The 25,806-nt window shown below is 33.3% G+C and overlaps 2 protein-coding genes across 4 annotated transcripts in view; both read left to right on the top strand.

The window, feature by feature from the left end:
- The window catches only part of LOC143247061 (neuromedin-U receptor 2-like), a 67,041-nt gene extending 42,074 nt beyond the window's left edge, over window positions 1-24,967 (top strand). For all 3 annotated transcript variants that reach the window (XM_076494448.1, XM_076494438.1, XM_076494459.1), the window contains 3 exons: window positions 15,656-16,207; window positions 17,279-17,413; window positions 24,154-24,967. In XM_076494448.1, the coding sequence (XP_076350563.1) occupies window positions 15,656-16,207; window positions 17,279-17,413; window positions 24,154-24,842 (1,376 nt within the window). In that variant the 3' untranslated portion in view covers window positions 24,843-24,967. The remainder of the gene's footprint in view (window positions 1-15,655; window positions 16,208-17,278; window positions 17,414-24,153) is intronic.
- On the top strand, window positions 525-2,223 carry LOC143222034 (uncharacterized). Its single transcript, XM_076447888.1, has 2 exons — window positions 525-1,071; window positions 1,552-2,223. Exons 1-2 carry the CDS (start codon window positions 781-783, stop codon window positions 2,221-2,223), a joined length of 963 nt encoding a protein of 320 aa, XP_076304003.1. The 5' UTR covers window positions 525-780.
- Window positions 24,968-25,806: the final 839 nt, after the last annotated feature.

Here is a 25,806-nt window from a genome sequence, read left to right as displayed (position 1 = left end):
GACAACAAGAAGACAAATATTTATGCTATGACTGGAAAAACTGCTACTAAGCCTAAAAAAGACAACTTGATGAAGCATGCACGGTCAGAAGATCATTGCAGTGCAGTAGCATCACAAGTTTTGAAGAAGGACATGTCAACTGCTGCTGTGAATGTGTATGTGGGGTGTAAAGGTAGCATTCAAGCGCAAATGGCCACATTACTTTTGCAAGCAAAAGAAGCCATCCCAACTGTGAAGTTTCATTCCCTCCTTTCACTGCAAGTATTCAATGTAAGAATATTCTTCATTCTAGTATTAATAAGATACTTTCTGTTTTCTACAGCATTTTCTTAAAACAAAAGGCAATTTGACAATTTTCTAAAAGTGAAACTTTTGAAAATATCTGTCAAAAATTAAGTAGCTAGCCAACTCTTCCAAATATCTTTGTTTATTACTTTAACTGGTGGTCTTATTTCAAAACACTAGTTCTTATATATTTTTTAACAGGGAGTGACATCTCTAAAGAAACTACAGACTCAGTCACAAAGTGGAACAGAGAGCTTCATATACACCCACGGCCAGTCTCTGGATGATATGTACAATGCCCTAAATCATGTAGTTCAGGATGAAATGCAGGCAGACTTTCGGGCATCGCCTTTCCCATTTTTTGCTATTGAAGCAGGAAACACCTCTATACTGATAATTTATGTCAGGTATCTTTCATCATTAGGTGAGGTTACAAGTTGAGTCCTTGCTGTGCGTGAGCTGACCAACACTGGGGCTAATTCTATCTACAACACAATGCGTTCAGTCATGACAGATCAAGGATTGTTTGATGGTGACTTGGTTGGACTTGCAACTGATGGTGCAAATGTCATGGTGGGAATAAAAACAGGTGTTGCTACAAAATTTAAAGATGAATGCCCCTGGATAATAACAAGTCATTGTTTGGCACACAGATTACAGTTGGCAGCTGAAAAGGCAGCAAATCAGGTGCCATATCTTGTGAAGTATATTTCAGTTTTGAACCAGTTTGTAAAAAGCCTGAAAAAATATTTTCCCAAGTTGTGTCGGGTTCTGGAAGAGAACAAAGCATTGCATGGATAGAAAAGCAACAAAATCAAGCAAGTGTTCTTCACATGATGGCTCTCTTTTAATGATTCCGTCCAAGCACTAGTCAACTGTATTGCATTTGTGATAAGCTGCCTGCAGGTCTTAGCAACGGAACGTGGTACTCCAGGCCGAGCTTGCTGCATGGTGCATGGTTTAGTCCAGCAAATGTCATGTTACAGCTTTGTCATGATGACACATTTTTTGGCTGATGCTGTTGGCATTCTTGGACTTTTGTCAAGATCTCTACAGTGAGCTGATTTATCTTATAATCAGGCTAAAGAAAATATTGATGGGTCAATTCTGTCAATTCAGTCGCTGGCACACATCCCTGCTCCTTACACACAGACTGCACTGAAGGAACTCCCACAAGCTCCTGATGCCAGTGGTTACACTTTTTACAGAGGCCATGACATCAAAGATATTGATAAACAACATTAAAAGTGCAAATTAGCTGCTGAGTCATTTGTTGAAGAGGTGGTCACAAAACTACAAGTAGCATTCCCAGACACTAACATCATGTCATTTTTTTCAATATTTAGCCCATGTCACAGCAGAGCAGTATCTGATGAGAATGATTTGAAGAAACTCATCCAGCACTTCTCTTCTTTTGTCAATGAGGATGAGGCACTGACCGAGTGGCTACTACTAAGGAACATAATGGAACAGGATGCTCATAAAAACAGAAACATGAAGAGCTTCTATAAGGAAAACATCCATCAGACCCGTCAAACTTTTACAAATCTGTCTCAGCTTGCAGCAATTGGATTAATAATTCCAGTTATATCTGTTGACTGTGAGCGGGGAATTAGGAGGTACAACAGGATCAAAACAGATGCCAGGAACAGTCTGTCTGTGGCCAAGACAGAAATGTTACTGAACTTATCCATGAAGTCCAAACCTTTAGATCATTTTAACTTCGACTCTGCATTCAGATACTGGGTCACTCACAAAGACAGACGTGGGTACCATTCCTTGTTGAAGAAATGTGCGTCGAAATCTCAGGTGTCAACTTCTACCACATTTTCTGTTGAGAATGATTTGGCTAAAGAGCTGCCATTGGATTTATCTACTTACCAGTCATGCTACCGTATTCTAGTTTTAAGTCATTTTTTTGTTTCTGTGTTATTTTGAGAGATGTATCTCTTTATTTTCCTCTTTATCATGTTTATTTTGTTTTTTGGCGGGGAAGATTGCTGGGGAATAAAAAATAGTACAAAACTTAATGTTTTGTTGATTTTCACAGAATTACAACTATTTTTTACTGGATGGAATTGATGCATATTAAAAATCACGCACCCCACAATTTTCGGCAACCTAAAATTGTGGCTAAACAACTGTCACTGTGGCTAAAAGAAAATTACTTTGTTTAACTACAGTGGTTAAGAGAGTTATTTTTCTAGTGGAAGCCCAGTCAGGATAACCTCACAAGACACAATGATAAGCTTCGATATATCCATCTTATTCATTAACGTACTAACCCTTGAAATATTGCATATACTCTGCCAATAGTCTTGAAATGATAGAACTACCAGAGAACGCACCCAACTGGCAATCTCTACAATAATAGAACTCACAACCTTCCGTGTTAACACAATCTATCTCTAATATGAAGATAAATACAAAAGGGCTTAACTTTGGGCTCACCACTATAACCAGTACTCTGTGATCTATACATGAAACACTTCGAAGATAACACCTTTAAGTAGGTCTGATTTATATCCTAGGACTTGGGTATGCTGAAGGTGTATACGTAATATGGCCACATATAGCTGGCAAGACTCCAAACTTCATAAACTACCAAAAGAATCGACATCTCACGATACTGTGATAGCAAACTCTCGTTTTGAGACATGGTGGCTTCCGTGATATACAATTGGTATATCCAAGTAATCCCACAGATAGAAGTAAATACATTGACTATAGATTAAACCATCCCATCTGTGTAACTTTAGATGAGTGTCTTTAGAATGAATAAGATTTGTAACACAAAATATTTGTAAAAGGAGGAAGAAAAATGAATCAATGCAACAGGTATTTGAACATCTGATAAGAAAGAACTTAAAAATAAACAACAAATATGAACAGAAAGTAGAGTAGAAATAGAATAATATCCCCCAAAACAAAACAAAAACAACATGTAAATATATTGAAGACATGCACAATAAAGTCAAAACATTTGTTCAGAAGCTATGAGACAATACAATCGCAGTGTTACACACCAAACTACCTAAAGACCAAATCGAGAGAAAAAACAACACTTATAGAATTCCTTGCGTATGTGTTCTACAATACACTAAACAACAAAAGTCCAACTAGAGTCAAAATATATATGAACATAAAATAGATATAAGATATTGTAGTGCTGAGATATCCCGTAATGTCATAGAAGAGCACGCAATAATATATAAGGATATTAAAACAACAGGACAGGCGTCAAGCACGACAAAACTAATTAAAAAAAAACCTGTACATCCAGCTAACTTACAACACATTCAATCAACTTTAGTATGAAGAAAGCAAAATCCGAATAACTATCTTAAAAGTAATGAAATCTAATACTGAATTCTGGTTTCCGTTAACACACATCAGTATTTCTCAGATCCTTCACGAAAACAACAGTATATTAGCAGCATAAACGTAGGATATAAACTAATTAGTAATTATAAACTACAAATAAAGTAACTAACTAATGATCAGGCTTGGATAGTCGTATACGATCAGCAACCTCAAACTGAAGTATTTTAGGTAGTTAGAAGTAGTTTACAAATTACTAAGAACTATTTACATCACAAAGTATATTTATGTTGACGAAATAATCGTAGTTGTTGTTCTAGTTTACTACACTCAATGTACACAAACTGGTTCTTAACAGAATTTTTAAAATAGTATGACCTGAAAGGTGTTTTCGTGAGGTTCAATATTCTGGTTTTAAATTATAGTTAAAAAACATGGATTCTTTCCGGAAGTAGTAAAAAAAGAAGTAGACATTTTCCGGAAGTTGTTAAAAACCATAGGTACCCAAAGCACAAGTTGTGATAACGCTGGAGAATATATCTAACAACACAGCCAATTCTCACATAAAATACTATCATGCAGATTCATTGGAACTAAAGTACAACCTAATAGATCTCTACTACTTGCCCTGTCAAATTAATGTACTACTGCGACACTTCATGATCAAGTGAATTAGCACGCAAGTATTGGTGAGAGAATCTTTTTCTTCACAAACATTTGTAGCACGTAACAATGAAGTATCTTCCCGCGTCTGACATTTATTTACCCATTTCGTGGAATTTACACCAATGACAAGCTCAGGCTAAAGAATTTCAGTACCGTTTTCACGACCATAAAATTCCTAAATTACCTTCACAAATATTCATTTGTCTTCTGTCCAAGTGCGTTACAGAGATCTATTATAGTGAATAATTAAATGATACATTTATATACAAGTCTCATCAGTTTTTGTTTTCATAATTGTCTATCTTATTACTATTATTATTTTGAATATGAACTCTATGTTATGTAAACTATTCCTGATGTTAAACGTTCAGAAACAAATAACGCTGAGTGACCAAAATATATAAATATACAGAACTCCCAGAAACGGTAGTCACGCGAACTCTTAATATCACGAAAGTATTATGAAGTTGTTCAGTACATTTAGTCAATCACCCCAAACCATTCGTATTTTGACGTCATGTTTATAAATTGTTTCCCCTTCTGCATAATAAATTAATCTTTTTATTTCATATGTGTAAAGACAGAACTGTAGCATGCTACAAACTTCCAAAACTAACAGGTACACATATATAATATTTATTGCACCACCGTTTTTCCACCTGCGTTTCTTCTCACAACGTTTCCACATTGAAATAATTTTAACTTTTAATTTAAGTAAATATGGTCAAAAACAAAAATAACTGTAAGTGCGTAAGGCTTAACCTTATTTGAAATCACAAAATCAAAATATAAGTACAACATATTATGCAGATTTGTTAATTCAGGTAATATTTATTACACCAGTCTTCTTAAAACTCCAACGTCAACGTACCCATCGTAATCTTTTATATTTTAACACATCAGTACAATCGTTTGTTAGATATTGGTTTGTTTGTTTGTTTGTTGTTGAATTTCACACAAAGCTATTCGAGGGCTATCTGTGCTAGCTAGCCGTCCTTAATTTAGTAGTGTAAGATTAGAGGGAAGGCAACTAGTTATCACCACCCACCGTCAACTCTTGGGCTACTCTTTTAATAATGAATAGTGGGATTGTCCATCACCTTATAACGCCCCCACGGTTAAAAGGGCGAGCATGTTTGGGTGCGACGGGGATGCGAACCCGCGACCCTCAGATTACGAGTCGCACGCCTTAATCTATCTGGCCATGCCGGGCCCTGTTAGATATTGGAAGATTGAAATCGCGTAATGGACAACACATGCGACGCCTACTTATATAATATGAAAACCTGGGATGAACTGGGAAATTATGTAGAATATTACTACTTTGGTTGACAAATGCAATTACTGGATGTGCTCTAAACATTGGAGCAAATTTTGTTTTTTTCCCTAAAGATATTACTAATAATTGTGAATTGTTAAATTCCTTTAACACATTGAATTTTATATTACTATTAGATCAATATATACGAGTCTCAGTTATTAAAATAGATCACATTTCTTAAATTAAAAGTCTGTTAAAAAAGTAATAAGTAATATACTGAATCAAAAATGATATGCATATGCATTGCGAATGTCTTATAATTGAGAATGATAATGGGCAAAATATTGAAAGCTCCAGTATTGACATAATAATTATAGTAATTAGTCGTTATAGATGCAATAACATTCCGGCAAACTTAATTTAGAACAAATGAAATATTTAACATTCAGGTTTTGGGGTTCTCTAAAGAGGGTGAATAGTTGTAAGTCTTCAGATTTATTATCCTAAAACAAGGAGTTCGATTCCCCTCGGTGGACACAACAGATACCTTGAAGTAACTTTGCCACAAGAATACTTATCCTTATTTGAGTTTTCGGGATATTATAAGGGCTAGTTAACAAATATCACAAATATATTAGTTTTGAAACGTTTTATTTACTTATAGGAAGAAAAAATAATCTAAACAGAAATCATAAATACTCAATCATGTTTAAATAAAATTTAAGCATTCACATTTTCCTAGACGAGTATAAGACTTTTGTGTCAGTTAAATATGTTTGCCTTTTACGTGCAACAAAAGAATTTTTGTAAATTGAGTACTGTATTGTATGGAAGTTTATATGTTATTTCTGCTATTTTTTACGGCCCGACATGGCCAGGTGGTTAAGGCATTCGACTCGTAATCTGGGCATCGCGGGATCGAATCCTCGTCACACCACAGATGCTCGCCATTTCAGTCGTGGGGGCGTTAAAAGTGACGGTCAATCCCACGTTTATTAAAGAGTAGTCCAAGAGTTGGCGGTGGGTGGTGATAACTAGCTACCTTCCCTCTAGTCTTACACTGCTAAATTAGGGATAGCTAGCATAGACAACTCTCGTGCAGCTTGGCACGAAATTCAAAACAAACCGTGTATATACATTTGTTTTTATCTAACAGCTACAATAAAGTTTTCTCCAAATTTTTCTTTCACCAAAATATTATAATTTCATGATACAAAATGTGAAAAATAATTATAAATAAGTTTGTACTAGTTGAATGAGCTGGACTGGTTTGGTGAATTTTTTACTTTTCGATAGTAGTTTGATCGAAAACGAAGTTCTGTAAAGGTGAACAACCTTTCGCATGTAAGAATCCCATTAACTACATGGAAATACACAAGTTAATGTATGTGTTTTAAATATGTTATCAATAAATTCTTGTAAATTTTATTATGGATTTTTTGACACTGTTATGTTTACGAATATTTAATAGGTTTATCCTACTTTAGTCATTTTATTTGTTATGACCAGTAGAACGTGGTGTTTCACTCAATACGGCCCCCAGCATGGCCAGGTGGCTAAGGCATTCGACTCGTAATGGGCAAAATATTGAAGGCTCCAGTATTGACATAATCATAATAATTAGTCGTTACTCGCGGGTTCGAATAACTGTCACACCAAATATGCTCGCCCTTTCAGCCACGGAAATGTTATAATGTAACGCTTAGTCCCACTATTCGTTAGTAAAAGAGTAGCCTAAGAGTTAACGGTGGGTGGTGATGATTAGCTGCCTTCCCTTTAGTCTTACACTGCAAAATTAGGGACGGCTAGCGCAGATAACCCTCGTGTAACTTCAAATTCAACAAACCAAACTAAACTGTATAATTTTGTGATGGATTTTATATAGAGAAGCATAATATATTACTGTTATTAAACACAAAGATACACAATGAGCTATCTGTGCTCTACCCAGCACAAGTAACGAAACCCGGATTTTAGCAGTGTAAGCCCTCAGACTTACCGTTGAGTCAGTGGAGACCGTGTCTGGGATTAAAATTAAAAAACCAAGCAAAATTTGTGCACACTTTGTTTTAGAAGTCTGAAAACATCTCCCAACTTTAAGCAGCAGATGTTAAACATTAAGCCCAACTTTTAGTTTTTCGTTAATGTTATTCATATTTCTTGTTTAAACATTTTGTCAAACATTCTACATTAGCGGATATACGTGTAAAGGTTTTGGTTTATTGTTTGAACAATAAAGATTAAGAATGTTAAGAGATTTTCTACAATAAACAAAAGGGGATTCTCAATATTTGCGGCTCTAATTATATGTCAAATCATTCAAGAGATGGAAATATGAGTTAAGTGTTTGTACTTGAAGAAACAAACAAACGAAAACAAACATTTTATGAGCCGCTGTGTCACGTCGATAAAGTACAGTTAAACAACGAATATGCTTAGCGCAAATTGTAACGTATTTATCGTTATACATTTATTTTGATACCTATACTTGTTTCAGTGTAGTTTTCTTTTTTGCACATGACGTATGTCTGCGTACTGCGCAAGTCCCACCTGTTCTCGAAATTTCTAAAAGATTCTTGAGAGTAAGAATAAACAATATTTGATTTACGAAAACACTAGCGTGTTCGAATATTGTTGAAACTTTTACAAACTCGCGTGATTCATATAAAATCAGCTTAGTAGCCGTGAGGCTGTATAAAAAAAAAATTAATAGTCAGCTACAATCAGTGTGATATATGTCTCGGAAGCTACAATTGTGATTAACGCTTATTAATTGGAAAACTACAGAAAATATGACAAGGAACGTTTATAGATTTCGAACGTTACAAACCGTTCAACTTCAGTGAAGTAATTTCGGACGCTAGTATTCCTACAAGGACATTAAATATATTTGTTGGAAAAAGTTAACTTGTAAGCATGTGAGGCTAATCAAGCTAGATAGCTTAAGCGAAGTGTGACAATATCAATTCAGAATTGATTTGTTGTCGAAGACCTGGATTTTAGACCGAATATAAGACTTAGTATTTTTTGTAAGTTTGTAAAACTATGGTATATGAATTGTATATAACTAGTAGTAACAACCGTTATTATAAATTGTACTTTTTGTATATTAAAAAATATTTGTGTTAAAAAAGAAAATTGTGTGTTTCAATCTTATTAGCAAATATCATAAACTTAATACATATTAACATTTAATTAACTCCTAAATTCAAATTCAAATTTTCAATTATTTGAAATATTAAAACGTAACGTTAGTAACTTAATAAATCGGAGACTCGTCCTAAATAAAGTATAATACGTAACAAGATTGAAGGATGAAAATTTCTATATAGATGCCAGTATAAATATGTTTTGAGGCCGAATCTAAACTATATTTGCTTCATGTTAACTGCACATATTTCGTTGATAATGAAGTAATTCGACTTTCGGTTGTTTCTTTACTTTATTAGGGATCCTATAGTTTGAGTATGACGCCTGTGCTTACTTTGTTTTTATTCTAAATGTAAATATTAAAAGAAAAAACCAGATATGAAATAGTACTTTTTCTAGCCTATGTGCTAATACGTGGGAATAATTTCATGGAATTTATCATCGAAACAAAAAATAAAAGCAAATAAAGAGGTAGTAACAAAAAGAAATGCGCGAGCTGTTTGAGAAAAAAACTTATACGGAAAACTTATAAAGCTGTACCTAGAATTCCGAATGATATATTTCTTGATGGAAGTTTCCTCGAGAGAACTAGTAGATGAATATGAAAAGAATAGGGCGTGCCACGGATTATTGATTTCCAATTTGTTTACGTACGGAATGTTTCTAGTGTGTACACGAAACATTCTGTAACAATCACATTGGTATTTTCAGTTATAAATGCTCAAATTCATAGTAGTATATTTAATCGCAAAGGGTTACATACGCAATAGTTTTGTAAAGGGGAAATGGTCTTGCACGCTGTAGTATTGTTAATGTGAAACTGTCACACTTATAATAGTATCTTTAATGATATACTGTTATAATAATAATATTGTTAGCGGTTAATTGGTCACACTAAAAATAGTATTGATCGTGTGAAATAGGCTTGCTTACGCTAGTTTTGTTAGTGAGAAACTATTATTACAATAGTATTGTTAGTGTTAACCATTCACACTGGCAATAATGCTGTTATTAGCAAACCATCATGCTCACCATAATATTGTTAGTAAGACTTCGTTATTATAATAGTGCTATCAATAGTTAGATGTTCATACTAACAATAGTATGTTTAGTAGGAAATGGTGATATGCTCACAGTACAATGGTTTTTTTTTTTGTTTAGTGATAGCTCAATGTCAACACACATATTAGTATTATGTAGATATTAATACTTTCCGATTACAAAATGTATACTCCAATTCTTATAAAGTTATCCGTCATGACTTTTCATCTGTAATGATAAGGGGCAGTTAAACGACTATATAAATAGACTTGCCAAAGTTTACTTCGGCTAAGAAAACTGTATTTTTCTAAATAGGTTTTCAAAGAAAAAAACTTGTATTTTCGAACTCGATAATGAATGTTTGAAGCAAGGTCTTGTTTCAATTTTCCTAACATTTCAGTACTAATTTTTTAATTCTAAATATTAACCTGTTGGTTTCAAACACTGAATGTTTCAGTCTATGTGAAATGTTTAGTATAATTACTATAATTTTGTTCATATAAACTGATAGTTTTATTTTTGTACATATCAAATGAATAAATATCTTCATTTTTTCATTTGTGAAATAGTGATGGTGCTAATTATGTTAATAATTAAACCGATGAAAATCCAGTGTCATGTCACGTCACACCATGCTTGCTTTCTTTAAATAGAATGAATCACAAAAGTCAAAATGCATTTCTCCAGGTAGGATAGTTCTATTACTGGCTAAATTCTGATTAAGAATTTAGTTACAGGAGTACAAGAAGGCCTTGAAACCTTATATGTGTAGTGAGAATTGGTAAGTAAGCCTAAAGACCTAGTGTGGAATCACCTTGCACAGGGTCAAATACATAAATTTTATCACAAAAGTAAAAGTATCTATTCAATTTAAAACATAAATCGTTTCTGAATTAAGCTATTTTCAGTTGTATAACCAATGTTTTTAATTAAAAAATAATCGTCTCTACTCAAAGAAAACTCTAAATTAAGAAATCAAAATCAAATATTTTTCCAGTTTTGTTGTCTATAAATTTTGTTTTATACTTTCAGTACAGACTAACAACTATATTAAGTTATATTTTTGTTGCTAGCAACATGAAATAAAAACCATTGTTGGAATGTAATTTTACCAAAATAGTGTATTTCATATATGTTAGAAGTTGTTAGTCAGAGTTGATTTTTAACAATAATTATTCTACGATTACGCTACAATTCATTTCATGAATGATCTTAATTTTAATTTTTACAGATTCCACTTTTCTTCCTCTGGTTGGTCAGGTATAATTTCGTAAAAATTATTTATTCTGGTTAGCTATAATTGTTTGTTTGTTTTTGAGTTTCGCACAAAGCTACTCGACGGCTATCTGCGTTAGCAGTCCTAATTTAGCAGTATAAGACTAGAGGGAAGACAGCTAGTCATGAACACCCACCGTCAAATCTTGGGCTACTCTTTTACCAACGAATAGTGGGATTGACCGTCACATTATAACGCCTCCACGACTGAAAGAGTAAGCATGTTTAATATGACAGGGAACCCAAACCCTCAGATTACTAGTCGAATGACTTAACTACCTGGCCATGCCAGGCCTGGTTAAGTATAAAATGTGAGGTTAAGGTGTACTATGTAGCAGGCACGAAAGTACTATTCCCGTCATATATGAAGGATTATATACTAGTTTGTGATAAATGACACATGCTTTAGAAGTTACAGTCGATAAGGTGTAGACATGAACTAAGGAATATCAAAACATTTGAAAAGATTTATATGAGGTTTTACTGAGTACTTAAAGTGTCAATATTTTACACGTGCTGTTATTTGTTATTTGTATCGAAATGCTAGAAAAGGTTTTCATTTCGATTTTACTAGTTAACTTGTATAGATTTCCTTACATATGTAATGTTTTGATGTTGCGTTAATAAAAACTGTTGTGATAATTTTAATTTAATCAAAAATAGCTTAAGTGTGAAAAAAGGCGTCGTATTTAGTGTGCAACTCAAAGAAATGAAATGAGAATTGGTTACCGAATTATTAGCTACATTCATAGCATTCATAAGAATAAATGTTCAGTTATTAGTTAGTTAGGCCGTGTTTTTGTTCAACTTGGGGCATGATGGTTAGTAAAGCAACATAAACAAACTAGATAGCAAATGAATAAATATTTACTGTAAAATTCTTATGAATTCTGTAAATGTAGCTACCAGTTTTATCGCCATTTTGATTTCATTTCTTTAACCCTACACTAAATCACTAAATCCTTTGTTGGCCGCACATTTTCTCACACCTGAAACGTTGGGAATGAATAATCAATAATAACTATATACCCATATGATTATTTTAGAAACTTGAGCTAAAAACTGCTAAACTGGTTTGCTTGGCTTCGCAAATACTTATTTATCTGCACGTTCTTCCACCTTATAAGTTTGCTGCTCTAAATAAGTCACCTTTAATCACAATGACAAAAAATAAAATTTTCCACTTTTACTTTTAGATAAAGCTGTAGTGAAAATAATATATCGTTAAATAACGTGACCTTTTATGTAGGCGTGTGCAAAAGTTGTTTTCAAATTTTAATGGTTTATCTTGAACAGGTTTAATATATATGCAAAAACGGCTCCACAAGTGGGTTTTCCCGACATCACTGATTAAACAGGTTTGTACATGTGACTTATATTTACACAAAATGAGACTCCTAATTGTACATTGGAAAGATCTATTGAAATTTTAAAAAAATCTATAAAAGGTAAGTATGCTTTTTTATTAAATATAAAGTTTTTGTACTTTAGGTATGAAGAAAAAATGGCAAGAAACTCAATCATAATTGGAAATCTTATATTTTAGGTATTTCTCAGTGAATTTGCTTGACATTTGAAGTAAGGGTCTAGTAGAGCATATGCACTGAAAATATATGATGGTATGGATTACCATCGTCTGAGATACAGAAGGTGGAATATTTCTTAACTATCGCTCCTGTTAACAGCACATAATGTGTTCTGCAGCAGGTTGATTTGTCTGCATGACACCCTACAGCGTGTCTTGAATACTGTTTTCTAAGTAAGGTGTCGTTCTTTAACATCCTAGTACTAGTTATATAAGCTTACGATAGTTTTATTGTCTTACTTTTTACATGTTCTACACTAATTCCTTTATTTTGAATCCACAATGATATCAACACTCACGTACAGATCTTTGGCAAAACATTGTACAATAATGTACATACTTTCACATCAGTGAATCATTTCTATTGAAATCGGGTCATATTTTGTTACGCTTAAAATGTTGACAACCACTGGCTACAGATTGCTCTAGACTAATCGTGACGTGTGAGTCTCATCGATTGTTCTAGAACCCATGAGAAACACACTGATGGTACATAAATGATTAAAACTGCGTAGCCTGTCATTTTCTGGGTGCAATTTATTTAGGCGTACACTTTGACATAGTTTTTCTTTTCAATATTACTTATTCGTTACTATGGTAACAAGAAGTTGTGTAAATTTTCTAAGCATATTCTGCTATATTTATGATAAATTTATTCTAAGTAAGAATTTACTTTCTTCGCGACCTATAAAAAATCCTTACGGGATAGAAAAAAATATTATTTTCGAAATTTATGTCGCTATATTATGAATAATACATTATTAAAACCAAATAAACTTGAGTAAATTTTAAATTCGCAGGTTTGTGTTATCTTTAATTATATATTCGCAACTCCAAGCTATAGTTAAATAGATCAATGGATTTATCTCATGCAATGCTTTATTCTACCATCGGGTTTGAATCCCCGTCACACCAAACATGCTCTTTCTTTTAGCCATGGGGGCGTTATAATGTTACGGTTAGTCTAACTATTCGTTGGTAAAAGAGTAGCCCAAGACTTGGCGGTGAATGGTGATGACTATTTGCCTTCCCTCTAGTCTTACACTGCTAAATTAGGGACGGGTAGCAAAGATAGCCCTTGCGTAGTTTTGCGCGAAATTCAACAAACAAACATTCTATGATGCTTATTACGGCGTTTATTATTGATTTTAGGTGTTGTATCTATTTTCTAGTGCTATTACATACTTGCATCTTACTGGTTTGGTTTGTTTTGAATCTGCGATAGCCGCCCCTAATTTGACAGTGTAACATTAGAGGGAAGGCAGCTAGTCACCATCTCCCATCGCCAATTCTTGGGCTCTCTTTTACTAACGAACAGTGGGATTTACTGTCACATTATAACGCCCCCACGACTGAAAGTGCGAGCATGTTTGGTGTGATGAGGATTCGAACCCGCGACCCTCGGATTAAGAGTCGAGTGCCTTAATCATCTGGCCATGCATTTTTCTTCTTTTAATCTTGTGTTTGTAACTTGTTCATGAAACAGGCGGTTGAAACATGTTAGTGACTCAGCCTCGAACTAGATGGTTGAGATCTGTTAGTGACTCAGCCTCGAACTAGATGGTTGAGATCTGTTAGTGACTCCCTCAGGGCTACGTGGTTGAGACCTAACGTATTACTGGCGCTCAATTTGAGTGTTATTTGCTATTACGAACACACTCCTAAAAGACTCGTGTTAAGTCTTAATACTTTTATAAAAAAATAAGTTTTTAGTATTATTATGTAAATATTTATTCTAAATTAGATCTTGCAGTGTTTATACAAAAGAAGAACTGTGAATTTTGTATGTTATGTGTTAAGAAATTTTGTTACCTGCCAATTATTCATCATTAGTATGAAAGTGAAATTCTAAGTATTTTAATGACTTTTATACTTAATTAGTTAATTGTCTTGTTCCTAAGATAATTTAATAACAGAAATTCTTAATAGTGTCCTAGTGATTCTGTACTAAATTAACTACTAAAATATTGGTAATATTGTGTTGTTTTTAAAATAATGTTAATCATAGGAACTGTTACAACTTTCTTCTAAATCTTCGTAATTTTGAATAACTAGAGTCTTTAGAGTATTTCTTTTATTGCGTGAAGTTATTCGTAATATTATGAATTCTGTATGGTGACGTTCTTATGTCAGAATAAAGTTTTGCAACTTAGTATTAAAAGTGTAGGTATTGATTTATTCTAATATAAGAAGAAACTACTTGGAGGTGTTTTATGGTAGACACAACGTTTATATCCCATTTTAATTAAAGAGCTAACATTAATCAATAAAGATGTTTTCTAGTGATGAAAGATCCAAAGTATTTTTTTTATTTTACTAACCTCTTCAAAGTGTAATGTTCCAATAATGAGATTAACATTGAGAGTTCCCCCGTTGTATGTTAGTAGAATTACAACGTTAAAATCTGAAGTTTCATTCTGGCAGCTTTAACCTAAAACCAACCAAACAACGAGTTATTAAAAGTACTAAATAATTTTGAATGATAGATTTCCATAAATTTATTACTTCAAAGAAACTGTAATGAAGAAGAGATTAGCTAACACCAAGCCATTTGTTAGCTTGTATGACAAAATCTTTCTACGTTAAGTAAAGGTTCAACGAGTAGAAAACAGAGATCTTATGAACATGAATGAAAACGATGTGTAGTACCAGCTTTTGTTGCTCAATGAATAGACTCAATAACATAATTTGGAACTAATGTATTAGAAAGATAGTTCTTTTGTTCATTGAGCTGAATACCATCTTTTTTTTAATACATTCTTGCTCATTAAATAGCCCAAAACGTTCTGTTAGCTGTTATCACTGTCGCGTTTGGTTGTTATTATTTGGTTATTTTGAAGCACTTTGTTACTGTGGTTTACCTTAGTTTTTGAGTATACATTTCAATGTAAACTTAAAAATAGTTTACCAGGTTGAAGCTTCAGCGATGTCATCTAGGGCTGGTTTTGTATATATTTCAATTTAAGTTCTTAAAAACACATTTATTTATTTGCTTTCGTGATTATAAACTGCATTGAAATTGATAATCTTGAATTAATTAAACAACATGTTTTATCAATATTCTTGCACAGCTATGCCCTTTGAACTTTATACATTATGGCACCAGTACCCGTGGGGCTTAGGAACTATCATCTGCGAGCTTCGAGCCATAATCCCAGAAACCGCGGCCGACGCTTCTATTCTCACGATTGTAACATTCAGTGTGGAGCGTTACATCGCCATTTGTCATCCCATCCGTCAACAGACTAAATCCAAGTTATCTCATGCCATTCGTAATATCATAATTATATGGATCTTTTCCTTGGCCGGAGCAGCTCCATACGGACTCTTTAATCGAATCAATTATCTGAAGGACGATAATAAGAACATTTTACTCGAATCAGCATGGTGTGGATTTCCTTTTCATGAACCTGATAAGAGCTGGGAGACGCTAATGATTTGTTCGACATTTTTATTTTTTGTTGTTCCACTAACGCTGATCATTGTGCTCTATATTAGGATAACAATAACTCTTCACCGGTCTCGCAAGATACACAGATGCACGTCAGAGGGCAGCACCAAATGCCAGGGAGAAGGACAGCGCACAAAACTACAATCTCAAAGAATAGCAATAAGGCTTTTAGGTGAGTACGACGAGATAAATTGATGTATATATATATATATTACATCTTGTACTCAGTTAAAATTGGGTAATCACAAGGTATTCTATAAATCCATGTTTCTGTTGTTTTTTTAAATGTTTAAAAGTGTTATATTAAAAATAAAACTCAGATATAAACTGGCGTACAAGTGAAGATTATATTTACATGGAATTGCTAATCATTGCGAAAAACACAAATTTAACGAGATTTGTACTCAATTGTTAATTTTTGCATAAAACGGAACTTCTTGATAAAACTACGAAATAATTTAAGAACACCAGTAAATAAATAGGTTATCTTTGATCAGAAATTGTTGTATTCGTAATCTAATGTAAAGATATAGTTTTAATGTGAGACGAATATTGATTATCAAGCTGCACATTTTCCGGACTTACAAGAAAACAATAAGGAATGTGAAATACAATTTAAATAGACATTTTTCACTGTAATAACGCCTTTGCTTCTCCTGTTTTTATTGAAATTTCATCCCATTTCAACTTTACTGAATCTCAGGTTTTGGTCTCAAAATGAAAAAGGTTGAAAGTTTGATCCAATAATATCAGTAAATAAAGAAATTAACAAGTTATGAAACATTTTGTTTTGTAATAATTTTACCTGATTCATACCTGCCTTTAACAAGGCGACTTTAGAAATTAATTACTGAAGAAAATTTATTGTTCAGAAGTTTTTCAAAATGAACAACTTTAAGTACTTGATATAAAAAGAAAAATCGAAGGCTATTGCAATTCATTTGTTACTAATTTTGAGGTTTAAGGCTGTTCTCTTACGTTTGTTGATAATAAAAACGTTCAAGATTACTGTGATACACCTCACTTTGTTTTTCAGAGTAATTTCTAAAAATGATATGATCATCGTTTTATTGTGGTTTTGAAAGTTACTAGATATAATAGAAGAATCTGTTACATAAATTTTTATATCATCGTATTTACTTTCTGTGTTTTAATTGTTATAACCTAACAAAGAGAAACAAACAATACATAACCTATGTAGAGAGGCAGGAAAATCGATCACTTTGGAAGTTTTTATTTCTAGCTGCTGTGGTGGTCGCCTTCTTTGTTTGCTGGGCACCGTTTCACGCTCAGAGACTTCTTTTCGTATTTGTATCCCTTTATTCAGAATGGACAGACACCTTAAGGAAAGTCAATCACTACCTGTTTACTTTGGCAGGTAAGACATGTGTAACCATCAAATATGTGGCGTTTTTAATTTTGGTTGGTAATATTTGTGTGACAAATAAACTCTTCCAACATCAAATATTAGAGTTTTTGCTTTGGCGAGTACTACTTGTGTGGCAAATAAAACGTACACCAACATTAACTAATTACTGATTTATTTTGGCAGGTAACACTTGTGTGATTAATTCATCTGTAGCAACATTAAATACTAGCATGTTTTACTTTAGCGTGTGGGTGTTTTCTTATAGCAAAGCCACATCGAGCTATCTGCTGAGTCCACCGAGGGGAATCGAACCCCCTGATTTTAGCGTTGTAAATTCGTAGACATAACGCTGTACCAGCGGGGTACATTTTTTTTTTCACTTTGACAGGTGCTACTTGTGTTACCCAAAAAGCGTATAACAGTACTAAATAATTATATTTTGCTTTAGCAGGTAACACTTGAGTGACCAATAACTATGTAGCAATATTAAATACTAGCGTATTTTACTTGGTCATGTAATAATTCTTATTCTCCCAGCGTGATAGTGGTAAGTTTACGGACTTACAGATCTAATATCCAAGACTCGATTTCCGCAGTGGGTAAAGAAGGTAGCCTTTCGTGGCTTTGCTACTAAATAAACAACATCAAAATAAAACTCGTTTCAACAGTGAATATGTGGAAATATTAATGAATAAGTCATTATTTTTTGTAAGTAAGTTTTGTATCAGTAGTGAATATTTAGAAATATTACTAAGGCATTATTTTTGGTAAGTAAGTCTTGTTTCGGGAGTGAACACGTTGAATTTTAATTAGTAGGCCTTTATTTTTGGTAGTTTAATTTGTTTTGGCAGTGCACATGTTGCAACATTTACTTTAGCTGGTATGTTTTATTTTGTTATCAAGCATTTTACGATGCTAAATACTACAGATCTTACTTATGAAACTAACCCTGATGTGATCAACCTATTTTTTCGAATGTGGTTTGAAAAATAATGACGGATTTTTATACTAAAAGTGTAGTAATTTATAGGGACAAGAAACTTGCCTTTTTTACGACTTCATATATACCATTGAAAAACTAAAGCGTTCCTCTATTCATTGATGATTTTATTATGTACCAAAACTTTATTTAGAATATTTTTGATCCTTACAATTAATGATGGAAAAAAAAACACGTTGCGCATCATTTTTTGCAATGATTCAAATTTGGTCATAATACATCACAAACAGCTCGTAAAATCAACCAAGTATGGGGCAAATGAATCACCTCTGAACGTACAGTACAGCATTGGTTTCAAACGTTTCATAATGTAGATGCAAGTCTTGAAGATAAGGAGAGCAGAGGACTTCCTTCTACTGTTTAAAATGACCAACTGAGAGTATTTGCGGAAAGAAATCCGCAACAAACTGTTCTAGAAATGTTACAGAGATTGAATACTGACAATTCTACAATTCTGGACCATCTCGAACAAACTGAAAAAAGGGAAAAGCTCGACAAATGAGTTCCACACAAACTTAGTGGAAAAAAAAAATTGTCGTTTTGAACTATGCTCTATGCTAATTTTGCGCAACAGATATGACCCATTTCTTGATCGAATTGTCACTTGTGGCAAAGAGTGGATCCTTTACAACAACAGAAGGCAATCTTTACAATGGCGTAATCATGACAAGGCTCTAAAACACTCCTGAAAGTGAGAGTTGCACCAACAGAAGATTATTGTTACTGCATGGTGATTTGTGGCTTCTATTATCCATTACATCTTGCTCAACCAGGGCAAGAATGTCACGCGAAGGTTTACTGTTAAGAATTGGAAGAAATTCATAAAAAATGCGTGAAAAAGATGCCAACAATAGTCAATCGAAGAAGACCAATCCTGTTTCATGATAATACTCGGCCACACATTGCACAAATGATGATCCAGAAGCTCAGTTAAATGGGCTACAAAACATTTCTTCATCCTCCTTACTTCCCAGACCTGTCATCCACCGACTACCACTTTTTTCAAGCATTTGGAAAACTTTTTTACAGGACAAAAGATTGAGCAACAGAGCAGCAGAAGAAAATGGCTTTAAAGAGTTTTTGAGTTCTAGGACTTCAGAGTTTAATCATCATTGCATAAATAATCTTGTTTCATGTTGGTAAAAGTGTATAGATTCACTAGGTTTCGATTTTGATTAATAAAATTGCATTTGAATGTTGTTATTTCTTATTAAAGTTAAAATTTTAAATCCACCATTATTATTCGAATAACCTAATAAAAATTATATCGTTAGTCTAGGGTGATTTTTTATTACTGCTATATTACAGCAAAATTAATGACTAATAACCAGTTAAGTTTGTTTTTGATAACTACATAATAAGAAAAATAGTCAGAGTTCAACAAGCTAGTTATGTTTTATACGATCAGTAAAATAACAAGATAAATACATCTTAGGAATATGTTTGTTACTAATATCGATAGAGAACGTAAAAGTATTGAATTTTATTGGTAGGTTTTGTTCTTTATCCTCAAAAGGTTTTCTGTTCTCTAAGTATTTTAAGGCTATTTACACGTAAGCTTGAGCTCCGGTGACACAATGAAATGTCTTCGGATTTACGACTCGTGGTGGGCAAAGCACAGACAGCCCATTGTGTAGCTTTGTGCTTTATAAAAAAAACAAATATCAACTTGAGAAAATATTAAATTCAAATATATTTTTGATGTGAGCTCTCAAAACATAACTGTCTATGCCCATAAATTGGAGAGTAGCGTAAAATGTGTTTTGGAACATCGTACCTCATTTTAAAACGTTGTTGAACAATGATAGATGAAACCTAACCCTAACAAAACATTTATCACTTTTTCTATTGCTTTATAAAAATACTGATCTCCACTCGCAATGATAAGCTAAAAAAACAAGATATATATATATATCAATTTGACCTTATACCTCACGGGTATGAAACTGTCAACATGACTCCAAGGTTGTTTACGTTGATTTATAACACGTCCCTATTTACAAATTATCAGCAAAACTGTTGACAAAAAAGATAGAAGAGATAGATGTGCGTTTTCTTTTTGCTTCAGCTTTAAACGTGATACAAGGATAATGTTTATTTGAATATCTTTAAAAAAGTACTTTCATAAAATTAACAAAGATGCCATTAACACATCTGTAGTATCTAGCAGGTTTAAAATTCTCTGGACATTTATTCAACCACTGTTTTATGATAAAATAAAAATTTTTGCTAGCGTATGTGATACTTTTGAGCCAACAGAAACACCCACTATTCGATCACAAATACTGTGGTCAAATCTGAAGTCTCCCAGTGGCACAGCTGTAAGTTTGCGGATTCACACCGCTAGAAACTGTTTCGTTATCCATGGTGGACAGAGCACAGATAACCTTTTTGTGGAGCTTTGTTAAGATGTGATAAATAAGTTTATTCTACACAGTTTGATTTTGATTCAATGTAAACCAGTATTCCCTGTAGTAAGTAATTCAAACAGCAGCAGTTGTGATAATTCAACATAATACAAGAGTTAACAAAATTAGTTTTTTTAGTGGAAGAATTGAATGTGCCGCAGATTCAAATAATTTTGAATAACTTGTTGTTCCAACAACGAACAAGAATCAAAGAAATCTTAGCCATCAAGAAAGAGTAAAAGAGAGAAAATATGTCATCTTTAACAAACCACTTACAGAAGTATTTATTGACCTAAGTAATTTTTTTATGATTAGAAGACAACAAGAAAAAAAATACTAGTGTCTCTTGACACAGTTCAGTTTTATATGAGTATTAGATAAAAAGAAAAATTATATTAGTGTATCATGACGTAGCTAATTTTGTATGATTAGTAAACCAGAAAAATTACACTAGTGTTTCATGACATCGTAAAGTTTCATATAATTAGCAGACTAAAACAAAATAAACAAGCAATGAGACAAACTTGTCTTATCATTCTAAAAATGTTATTATTGTTATGTTTGAATCAGTTATTTTTAGTCGGTCATATTTATGAATGTTGTTTAAACACAACCGAGCTCAATTGTATAAAGGATATTATATAACTGAAACATTACTTTTAACGTACACACTTATATATGTGTATGTGTGAGACACTTTCCTAAACTTAGGCTAAATATAAGTTAATCGAACTGTTAAACCTTACATTTACCCTAAATACTTCTTTTAATTATTGTAATAATAAAACCTGTAGTTTAAACATGTTAATAATATTATTATACTTAGACTGCTTTAATACATCTGTTACCCTTGGAGTGCGGATGGGCCCTATGTTAGAGCTTTCGGTTTTGAAGTTGGTAAGCTGTGTTCGAATTCACAGGATATCACAAAAAATTTATCCCTCACATTAAACTGTGGTGAGGTCAAACAAGCGCCAGTTTTTGAAAGGGCACATTACGGTGCTGTTAATTGCTCTAAATTAAGGACTGTGGCACATTTTGTTAGTAGATATGTCATAAATACAAATTCTACAAATACTTTAGCGTTAACAGGTTCAGTCATTTTAACTCGGCTTGGTTTAGACTTAAATCGATATATAAAGTGGTAATCCAAAATTATTTAAATATTTATAAGCCACTGAATTATTTAGGAAGTGTAAATATAAACTATAAATGCAAAAGAGGATTCATCAAAAAATACACCGAAAGAACTGATTGTTATTTACAAAGTTCATAACTTATTCTGTATGTTCATACATATATAACATACTGAATCTTGAAACGTTGATAGAGAAAAAGAATGAAAAAAACACGATGAAAACAAACTTTCACGTCAGCACTCTGAATCAGCCTAAGAGTTTCCAGAAAAACTTCTGATCACGCCGTATCGCCGAAAATATTAACATTTTTTTTCCTTTTTGATAACCACGCTGCATGAGTAAATTTAAAACACATAATGAATATAACAGTTTTACTCTTAAGTTTCATGATTGTTTTAGCTTAAATGTCTTAGCGTTTTTGAAGTTATATCATTAGCTTTAAGTGTGTTGCTATTCCAGGAAAACCGTAACTCTGAAAAACACAGTTTATGAATTATATGGTTACACTCTTTCTGAATGTTATGAATCGTGTACGGGCAGAAAGTGCGTTGGTGTGTTTTATAATTACAAGCTATTACAATTACACGCTTAATACACTGTAGTGAGGCGATAAAATATATTTGTGTTTTAAATATTCCAGTATATTTAATAGCATGTGTTGTTTTTTTTGTGACTTCCATTTGAAGATATACTAATGTACCGGACTAAGAAATCAGGCCATGAAATACGACTAGCTGTTTTTTTTTATTTTATTTTATTTTTTTTTCAAAATTAATACTTTTAAACAAATCTTAATATCCAGGATTATAAGTTATTGCGCCATTAAAGTGATTTTTATCAATAAATATTTGAAACGAAAATAGGTATTCATAAATGTAACATGGTAACATATTTCATTGTTACTGAAAAACGAGACTTTTCAAAACCGTGAATCAAAGTCAATCGTTTAGTTTAAAAGCTTTACGTCACACAATTCTCCTTACGTTTGGTTTTGTTTTGTTTTGAATTTCTCGCAAAGCTACACAAGGGGTATTTGCGCTAGCCGTCTCTACTTTAGTAGTGTAAGACTAGAGGGAAGGCAACTAGTCATCATCACCCACCGCCAACTCTTGGGTTACTCTTTTACCAACGAATAGTGGTATTGATCGTCACATTATAAGCCCCCACAGCTGAAAGGGTGAGCATGTTTGGTGTGATGGGATTCGAACCCGCGACCCTAGATTGTGAGTGGAGTGCCTTAACCACCTGGCCATGTCGTGCCTTCTTACGATAGAAGATAGATAGATAGATAGAGCGGTATAAAATTTTGTCATTTAATGCAAAGCTACAAATCCAGGATTTTTTCATTGTTAGTCTGTAAACTTAACCTCTGACCAAACGGACTACAGAGCGTCTAAACTAAGACATTAATGTCTTTTAGTTCTCAAGGTGTAAGGTACATACTAATACTTTATTTATTTATGTGCATGGTATAGGCCCCCCTTATATATATATATGATAATGTCCTTATATAATTTTTAATTTGCTTTATCAACATCTCGAATTCCATCCATTGGTACAGGTGGATTTTGTAGGTATATTTGAAGAGTTTTTTTATCAGTCTTAGCTAATATTTCTAAAAAGTAGGAATGTATTGTCTTTAACGTTCTAAATTGTTGTCTGCTAGTGAGCCAGCAGCGGGTTTCCTGACCTAAAATATTAAATTCGGGGTCCAATTCCTAACGCTGGACGAAGCACAGATAGGCCATTGTGTAGCTTTGCTCTGAAAAGAAACACTTAAATCTGAACTATTTTTTCTAAAAGTAAAAGGTAATATTAATCTTCTGATAATACAGTATGACAGCATCAATGTGACGTTCGTGTTTTTCTTTTTAAGAAACCTTATTTTGAAATTTTAAACTTATTATGAATGTTGCTTGCTTGTTTAAGAGCAAAAGAACATTTGGCTCTCTGCTGTTTCCACAGTGTGGAATTAAACCCCGAATTTAACGCTGTAAGTCCATAAACTTACCGTTGTACCCCCAGGAGACATTTATAAACATCTCTAAGCTCGTGACATATATTTCTACGCATTAATTTTGTTTATATTGAAGGCAAATTCAGAATTATCGATTCATTTTGATTCATTTTTATCAGTGGTTATGAGCAATGTGTGGAAAATCACTACCACTACTGTTCTATAATTTCTTTATCTTCATGTAGGTTGTTTCTACTATTTTAACTCGACAATAAACCCAATATTGTACAGTGTGATGTCGAATCGATTTCGAGTGGCTTTTAGAGAGAAGTTATGTATCGGCCGATCAAATGCTTTGTCTCTTTGTTGTTGCTGTCACAACAGGCTGGAGAGGGGAGGAGTCCAGAAAACTGGTGCGAACCAAAACTCCAGTTACAAAGGTTCAGGTCGTTCTTCTTTTAATAATCCTGAAAGCGAACTAAGGGCTAAGAAAAGGAGTCGACTTGGACATGTAGAGCTACAGACCCCTGTCGAACTGCTTCCAGCCACACTGCCGTGGACAAAGAATTCCATATACGATTTCAATGATGTTGGCGAACACCAGCAACTGCAAGGCGCACTTCAAACTACCTCACCTTCTGATCCATTATCTCTCTGTCCAGGCAATGATAAAACAGACGAAATCTTAGAGGACTGCATGAAAACGATATTTCTTGGAAGAAGAGACTCGGTGATCGCTGTTGGGGAGCAAGATGCGGCTCTATGGCCTAGACTTCTGGTCGAAGACAAAGGTTGTATCAATTGCTCAGGCTGTAATAAACTGTTAACACCAAAGATGACTAATTCAGTTATGAACACTTCTACAATAAACGAAACCAACACTGCTGAAGTCTATTCGTGTATGCCGCCATTACTAACTGAATCTGTAGTCTAACTCATTTAATCTAAAATGGATATGGTATATTGTTTCAACATGTACGTTGCAAAATGTTGGTATGTTTATAAAATCCTATTGTTTAAGTATTTCCATTCAAATACTTTTATTTTTTGTCGGTTTCATAAATTTCGTTTCAGTGAGTGAAGTAAATAAATAATAAATGAAGTATTTTAGTGTGGATTTGTGTTAAGCAACTCAGTACTATATAACCTTTAAACAGATAATCAAGTGCAGCAAACAAACATGTTCAAGTCATGTGAAAGGACTATAAATAAGACGTTCAACTCGTAATCCGAGGGCTGCGGGTTCGAATCCACGTCGCACCAAACATACTAGGCTTATCAGCCGTGGGGGCGTTATAATGTAACGGTCAATCCCATTATTCGTAAAAGACTAGACCAAAAGTTGGCGGTGGGTGGTGAGGACTAGCTACCTTCCCTCTAGTCTTACACTGCAAAATTAAGGGCGGTTAGCGCAGATAGTTCTCGTGTAGCTTTGCGCGAAATTCAAAAACAAACTTACTAACAAACATCAAACATAGGACATACATTATAACATTCGCATTGAGTAGTCTCACAATCCAAATTTGAAATTTACAGATGCCATGAGACAATATAATCACATAATAGAAAAACATGGCGAATATTCTTCACTACCTTTGCATGCAAAAAGAAAAGGTTAACTTCTTATTTTCATTTGGGGGGAGGGCGTCGAACTTTGATAAACATTGCCATGAGAGTCTCAAAGAAATCTATTTATGTATATCAATTGATAATCTAAAACTGTGTTTGAAAAATATCCAAAATAATGTTTGGGTTATTAAGAAATGAGATTAAAGAAAATAATGTTAAGTATTCGTTTATGAAATTGCCATATCATATACGTTATGTAACACATTTATTACTATGAAGCTTGTATAAACATTCCATTCACTTTCAATCATACTGGCTCAGTGATAACT

Source organism: Tachypleus tridentatus, chromosome 1, assembly GCF_004210375.1.
Source record: "Tachypleus tridentatus isolate NWPU-2018 chromosome 1, ASM421037v1, whole genome shotgun sequence".
Classification (NCBI taxonomy): Eukaryota; Metazoa; Arthropoda; class Merostomata; order Xiphosura; family Limulidae; genus Tachypleus; species Tachypleus tridentatus.
Note: the sequence above shows the minus strand (reverse complement) of the source record. Positions and strands in the feature narration are given on the sequence as shown.

Bases quoted from the DNA above. Each gene is read 5' to 3' on its own strand.
- LOC143222034 (XM_076447888.1), top strand. From the start codon at position 781: ATGCGTTCAGTCATGACAGATCAAGGATTGTTTGATGGTGACTTGGTT. The intron at 1,072-1,551 runs GCATTGCATGGA...TTAGCTGCTGAG, and splicing joins GGGTTCTGGAAGAGAACAAA to TCATTTGTTGAAGAGGTGGT.